The sequence below is a fragment of the Trematomus bernacchii genome, unplaced genomic scaffold, assembly GCF_902827165.1.
Source record: "Trematomus bernacchii unplaced genomic scaffold, fTreBer1.1, whole genome shotgun sequence".
NCBI lineage: Eukaryota > Metazoa > Chordata > Actinopteri > Perciformes > Nototheniidae > Trematomus > Trematomus bernacchii.
Genome location: NW_022987705.1, coordinates 5,848,170 through 5,855,431, shown reverse-complemented (window position 1 = coordinate 5,855,431; position 7,262 = coordinate 5,848,170). Strand labels below are relative to the sequence as shown.

The 7,262-nt window shown below is 42.4% G+C and overlaps 1 protein-coding gene across 1 annotated transcript; it reads left to right on the top strand.

Moving 5' to 3' along the window:
* The first annotated feature begins 4,823 nt into the window (after positions 1–4,823).
* Positions 4,824–7,262, top strand: si:dkey-251i10.1 (uncharacterized protein LOC100038774 homolog). The gene is made up of 4 exons (XM_034140058.1): positions 4,824–5,089; positions 5,962–6,442; positions 6,533–6,673; positions 6,831–7,262. Exons 1-4 carry the CDS (start codon positions 4,979–4,981, stop codon positions 6,986–6,988), a joined length of 891 nt encoding a protein of 296 aa, XP_033995949.1. The 5' UTR covers positions 4,824–4,978; the 3' UTR covers positions 6,989–7,262.

Sequence of the window (7,262 nt, the reverse complement as noted above, 5' to 3'; positions counted from 1 at the left end):
AAATATGTTCCCCTCCTCTGCCTTGAGACTAGTCTGCAGCCTCACAGCCTTTTCTATTCACATCAGCTTGCAGCAGGACTGGGACTGTGAAATCTATATTTTTTACACTTTGCAGCAGAGGAAGACATTCAGTGAGAAACACTACATGTTGGGGTACTCACAGTTTACAGTGAGGTTTCCTTTGTTTTGTTTTTGTTTATGAAAACAACCAACAGTGGAGTTTGTGTCTGTACTGTATGGTAAAGGCTTCCATCCACTATTTGCTATACTCTTCTTAGATGTAAACACAAAACTACATTTGGGAGTTTACTGAAATAGTTGCTTGCCCTTAGAAACACATCAGATTTTTTTTAAATAGTGCAGCCAAAATATGATTTAACCTGCCAACGCCTCCTCCCGCTAAAAAAATAAACAAAAGCAAATTAAAATTGTGCATAGAGTCAATGCCATTGACCTGTCAGCAGCCACTGCAATTAAAAACAGCATGGGATTAGTGGATTAATTAAAAACCTCCTGTTCAACTTGATGCTCAAGTGGCAGTTAGAAAATAGGCCTATACAAGTGTATAGTGAGTGTAATTAAAATGCACATCCAACGAAGCAAGAACCACAAAGCCAGGCCCTGCTTTCAATATAAACATGGCAGCACAAGGAGACATTTCAATGCATTTGGACTAAACATTCTGCTTAAAAAATACTGCAGGATGAGTGAATTATGTTGTTTCACAGTGTGTTCGCTGTTAAGTTGGGTTTCATTCACCATCACAGCAGCTCCTCCATGTGGTCAACCCTGTGTATTAAATAAGACATGCATATTCCTGTAAGTTATACAGTGAGAACAAAGTGTTTACTACAGCCACTGTTATAACTGTTGCATTCATTTGCATAGTACTGTATCATGTCTGTATCACCTTTTGTTTCATTTGTATTTTCTTTGGTTTTACACGCTCGAAAAAAATAAATAAACTAAACTAAACTAACTAAACTATAACAAAAAGTATTTTTGTAGTGTTGTTTGGCCACACTAACATGGTTTTGTATAAAAAGCTATATATTAGACCCTTGAGACAACTTTATAAAACATCTGGCATTTAATGAGGAACGTCATTTGTTTCCAGGTGTGTAGTTTGATGAGGCTTGACATTAAACATTAGTGCTTTTTTTTTTTTAAACTTCCACAGCAACATAAGATCATGTTGTTGAATTCAGCACAGCATTCGATAAAAGCCTCCCCTATGAAACTGGTTGGCAAACTTAGCACCCTGGGCTTTTACTCTGCAACGAGATATCAGACTTCATCACAAACAGACCTCAGGCAGTATTGAATGGTTGTCACATCTCCTCCACTCTGAACACCGGAGCCCCCCAGGGCTGTGTGCTCAGCCCCCTCCTGTTCACACTGTACACTTACATCTTACACCGTCCAACTGAGAACACATCAATCTGGCAGAGGTGTGCTCTGTGAACCAACCACAAAGGGGCTGGTGATGATTTCAGAAAAAAGCAGGTGAAGACCTAGCACCTGTCTGCATCAAAGAAGCTGTGGTGGCGCAAGTAAAAGTTTGAATTTCCTGGGGGTCAGCATGACAAACCACTTGACGTGGCCTCACATATCTCCATCCTGCTGAAAAAGGCTCAAATAGAGTGTTTTTAAATGCTAACCATACCCAGCATAATTGATATTAGTGTGAAGAGGTGAATGAGAAAAGCCCCAAAGAATATTAAAACACAATTAACAGCCTGTACAACCTGCTGCCATATGGCAAGCCATAAAAAGTGTCCCTTGTTGTCGTACCAGACCACAGCAGAATCTTACCTCGGGCTGTAAGACTCCTCAACTCGTCCTCCACACTCCACAATAAAAAAGTGTTTTCTTTATTTATTTTGGAGCATATAAGGGACTGCAAGCAACTGCAATCTTTGCCAACAAAACCTAAAAAACCTTTATGTTTTTATAAAGCGAAGCTAGTGGTAGGCTCTGCTCTGAGAAATTAGAGCTTTCATAAGGGGTAGCCTGCAAGTAGGGGAAAAGTAAACAGCTAGTGGGGTCCAGGGCATCCCCTGTGAGGAAAAATGTGCCATAAAAGCCCACATTTGGTGGTATCTGTCTGATTGTAATGCCAGTATTCCATCCTATAAATTTAGATTTTGTTAATTGCCTACTGGACTGTAAACACTACTGTAAAGGAGAAGTTCCTGCAATCTGCAAATATTTATAAACATTTAAAACCAACTCATTATAAATACACACACATCCCCTTCCCTTTTTGTAATTGATAAAGCCATATGGCTACATGGGCAGTTAGCAGGTGTATTACGAATGATAATTAAATGTGTTACACACAAAGCAGGAGACAATTCCTTACGACAGGACAACCAAACATGTAAATCATGTAAAATGTATAATAACAAATCTTGATTTTATATATCATTGCTGGAGGTTTTTGTCGGCTACATAACCGTAAAATATGGGGCATCTGACAATAGTTTGCTTGGTTGACCGTTGACGGCATAAATCTTTGATTGAAATGGCAGCATGAGGCTGTGGAACATTTTGCCCATTGTGAAGGCCTGTTACTTTGACAACGTCGTATTTTTAGGATGTGCTTGTATTGCCTCCTGGATATGGCTCTGTTGTAAAATAACAGGCCTACTCTGTTCGGCCATACTGAAATTCAGCACTTTCCGGGGACTTGTTAATGCAAGATACTGCGCCATATAAATTGCTGCCATTGGTGTTTTCTGACGAGGCTCTCTCGGGCAGGTGCATACACAATACACACACAGCAGTTATGTTTGTAAGACACCATACTGCATCGCCATGTTACATTGTGAGAGATCGACCAATTGCAAAACCTACTATTTTGATGGGTATTTTTTAAATAAGAATCAACATGTACAAAATTAAAACCGAGGGGGGCGTTAACAGAGGTTATGTTGCAGCCAGGCGGATCATTGGGTGGGCGGTGCCCCAGTACGGATGCTTAGATCCGGGTGTTTGTCAAGGAAGGATCCTTCAGATACGCTATTTCAAGGATGCTACGTCATCGAATCCCGCCGAAGGACTGTTCCAATGTCCAGGATCCTTGGAATTCAACCGAGGACTGAGTCCTTCGTTGCGGGAAATTTCGAGGCTGCTCATGTGTATCCTCGGCGGTCTTAAAAGCCCCACAATTCACTGCGCACGGACCAGTTTCCGAAATCTTTGGCGGAAAATGGCAGCAGCGATGCAGTACACTTTTAAATGTAAGTATGTTCAGTGGCGTAGTAAATGTGCACATGGCTTTTGTTTAAAGTTTATAGTCCGTTTGAGTTTTGCCCGTGTGAACGCAAACCGAACCTTCTGAAAAATGAAACAATGTAACAAACTGTCGTCTGGTGCGCACCAGAGAAGCGGACTATTAGGTTTGAATGAGACCTTAGAGCGTTTTGCACCTAAATAAATAATTTAAATGAACCTTGTTTTGACTTTGCCTCTTTTGTTGATATTTGTGGTTTATGCTACAATGTGCACCAATATGTGTAAAAAAGGTTTGCAGACATCAAGTATGATATGAATACAAATTGTATTATTGATTGGTGATGGTGATTTTATGATTTACTTATGGCTGCTTATCCTCCAGGACTTTTTCAAGGCTGCAAACAGAAGGAGAACGTTTTATGTTAGTTTAGTGGTTCTGTCCTGGAGAGATGATCATTTTACAAAATACAGTTACTAAAGTACATCTTCGATCTTCGCAAATCAGTTATGAGTCTTCAAACAAATCGCGCTCAATTTTAAGGCGGGGCCTCTCATATGACGCACACCTGCACACTTGCTAGCCTGTTCAATTATTCGTTCTCCGAATGCTAGGAAAGATTCTTGCCTAGCCTCTGAAGGACCTCGGAAGGACATGTCCTACCAAGGAAGCGTCCTCGACATTGAGAAACACCCTCAGCCTCGGGTCTATTGGTGCATATTGATGACATCCTGCCGCCCTCTAGTGGAAAACTTAAACCTAGCTAAACTGGATGAATGAGACTTTTATTTTGAAATGTTAGCACAAATGCAGCACTTGTATCTATGATATACAGTCGTATTTTAAGCTCTCGCCCCCCTACAAAACAGAGTCAAACCGATGCAAGCTCCAGCATTTCAACAGGTGCACTCATCAACGTGTGTGGCCAACAGAGCAGTAAAATACACGTGACAGTATTCCTCAAACATTTCTGAAAATGAAATCAAACATTTACCTTTGCATACAAACTATAGTTTAGCAAGCAGCACAACATAGACTCGAGTGATACTTGGACAAACGCCCACAAGCTGAAACAGTTCATCTGGCCTAGCCTGTTAGGCTATGTTATGTAATAGCTACATGTTAATTCAGAGGAATGCACCACACTGAAAAGCAACTATACAAAATGAATTAATCTTTTTAACAGTCGTCACACAAGGTAACAAGTGTTAAATACTAGTATATAGTCATATGTTGTTAGTCCATTGAGGCCTGTATGCCCCTCTGAAGTCCTTGAAGGCTTGGTGACCCTGTGACTTTGCTCCAGTATTAAGAGCACAAATGTGTAGGCGACAAGCCTGTCTCCATTGGTCAATGGGCGTTACTGTCCGTGAGCAAGCTGCCAAATAAGAACAAGTCCACGCAATAACTAATTTGGTTTTCTGTCTAAATTTAGTTACTTCACGTGTATTTACTGATATCAGGATGGGATTTTCTTGCCCGGGACAGATGAAAGTACGCATCGTGACGTAATCACCATCTCTGCAGTTTGATTGGCGGAGAGCCGCGTGACTTGGGAGGGTTTGGCCACTGTCCTCAAATCACAGTTCTCGTGGTGTATCGCGATCAATCGGGTTATATAAATACGCAACGCGGCTGCACAATCGGCCATTTCGTCTGTGTAGGCCATCAGTCGTATAGTGCAGTCGGGGCTTATTGAGTTTACTGGTAACCTGAGAGACACATCAAGAACATCCCAAGATGAATGAGACAGCGGTATCGTTTGCCAAGGACTTCTTGGCTGGTGGCATCTCCGCCGCCATCTCCAAAACAGCCGTCGCCCCAATTGAGAGAGTCAAGCTTCTCCTTCAGGTAAAACTACCACTAGCATAGCCGGCGAGCTTGTGTGATCTTGCTAACTGCTGATAGACAAAGTTAGGCACTTTTCTCTGCCGATTGTCATCTCCTATCCACAGGCACAGCTTTAAATCACCCAGTAGCATGTCATAATTTATAATGAATGAAAGTGTTAATGGTAATGGATGAAAGGACTTGAGGTCATCATGGGATGGGGAAATGACCTACACCAGCCTGTAGCTAGCGCTAGCGCTAGCGCTAGCTTCCCACGTTAACCTTAGCCGGCGTAACGTTAGCTAACAAAGGACAAACGCTATTAGAGCTACCGGGACATTGTGTACAAATGGACTGTATCAGCTCAATTTTATTAACAGCTCAACTGTTTTATAGGCAATTGAAACAAGACAGTATGTGTGTTATTTAGTAAGCTTTATTCCACATTGAAGTGTTTCCGGTGGCTAATGTAAGGATGTTAGCCTGCGCTTAGCGAGATGTCTGCAGTGAGGGCCCGGGCGGCGTTCATTCAGTCAGTCGGGCCGGGTCAACCTAGTTTTACATCCTTTATGTTAATCCTGTACTACAGCATTGTTTTAAAACCTTATGTGTACCCTAGTTCACCGTAAGACATAACTTTGTTAATGTGGATTGATATTTTATTTCAAATTTAGGAAAAAAATGTTTGATAGATTATCTTCAGATCAATCCTAATCATTTACCTTATAATCCCCACTGCTGTTAAATTACACTGAATGAAGACTTTTTAAAGCAACTTTTACACGTCTAACCTGCACCAAGGTCACAACAAGGAGACTATGGGAATGACATGCTCAACACTTGATTATCTTCCCCATTTTAAACCCTTTTCCCCCCTTTTTTCATTATTCCAGGTCCAGCATGCCAGTAAGCAGATCACCGTGCATTACAAGGGAATCATGGACTGCTTGGTCCGTATCCCCAAGGAACAGGGCTTCCTTTCCTTCTGGAGAGGTAACCTTGCCAATGTCATCAGATATTTCCCCACCCAGGCCCTCAACTTCGCCTTCAAAGACAAGTACAAGAATATCTTCCTTGATGGCGTTGACAAGCGCACCCAGTTCTGGAGGTACTTTGCCGGTAACCTGGCTTCCGGTGGAGCCGCTGGAGCGACCTCCCTGTGCTTCGTGTACCCCCTCGACTTCGCCCGTACCCGCCTGGCTGCTGATGTTGGAAAGGCTGGAGCCGGCAGAGAGTTCAACGGTCTTGGAGACTGCCTGACGAAGGTGTTCAGGTCTGATGGTCTGAAGGGTCTGTACCAGGGCTTCAATGTGTCCGTGCAGGGCATCATCATCTACAGGGCTGCATACTTTGGAATCTATGACACCGCTAAGGGTAAGTTGAATCCGCACTGACTTGCATTTTCAGATCAGCCTTTTTGGTTGGTGACCTTCCAGATCTAATATGTTTCCTTTGGGTTTACAGGTATGCTTCCAGACGACAAGAAAAACAGTATATTGGTGAGCTGGATGATTGCACAGAGTGTGACAGCGGTTGCTGGCCTGACCTCATACCCCTTCGACACTGTCCGTAGACGCATGATGATGCAGTCCGGCCGCAAAGGAGGTGAGTCTTTTAGCATTTACTGTTGTATCTATGTTACGATTGTGTATAGAAGCTTGAATACAAGTTGATGGATTAAATGCAGAGTAGCAATGCAGCTTAATTTTTTTAACATGCAATGCCTGTATATCTATTAACTTGTCTTTTCTTACCTTTTTAGCTGACATCATGTACACCGGGACCATGGACTGCTGGCGCAAGATCGCAAAGAATGAGGGTAGCAACGCCTTCTTCAAGGGAGCACTGTCCAACGTGCTCAGAGGCATGGGTGGTGCCTTCGTGCTTGTGTTGTACGATGAGCTGAAGAAAGTCCTGTAAATTGTCATATTGTCACTGTCCAATTTGGCTAAATGTAATAACTCTCCATTTCTATGGACTCTGCATTCTGCCTTATTTATGGGAACAAATCTATAGTGTCCCACCCTAGTTGTGGGCAAAGGCTGTACGTTGTGCATCTTCATTATTTTAAACGTTCCACACCCTCTTTACCGATGTCATTCCTGTTAAAGATTATCTGATACCTCCTCCTCCTGTCATTCACTAGGTTTGTATGGTCCCAACTTGAATAAACCTATTCTGGGAACAATCTATA

Bases quoted from the DNA above. Each gene is read 5' to 3' on its own strand.
- si:dkey-251i10.1 (XM_034140058.1), top strand. From the start codon at position 4,979: ATGAATGAGACAGCGGTATCGTTTGCCAAGGACTTCTTGGCTGGTGGC. The intron at 5,090-5,961 runs GTAAAACTACCA...TCATTATTCCAG, and splicing joins GAGTCAAGCTTCTCCTTCAG to GTCCAGCATGCCAGTAAGCA. The intron at 6,443-6,532 runs GTAAGTTGAATC...TTGGGTTTACAG, and splicing joins AATCTATGACACCGCTAAGG to GTATGCTTCCAGACGACAAG.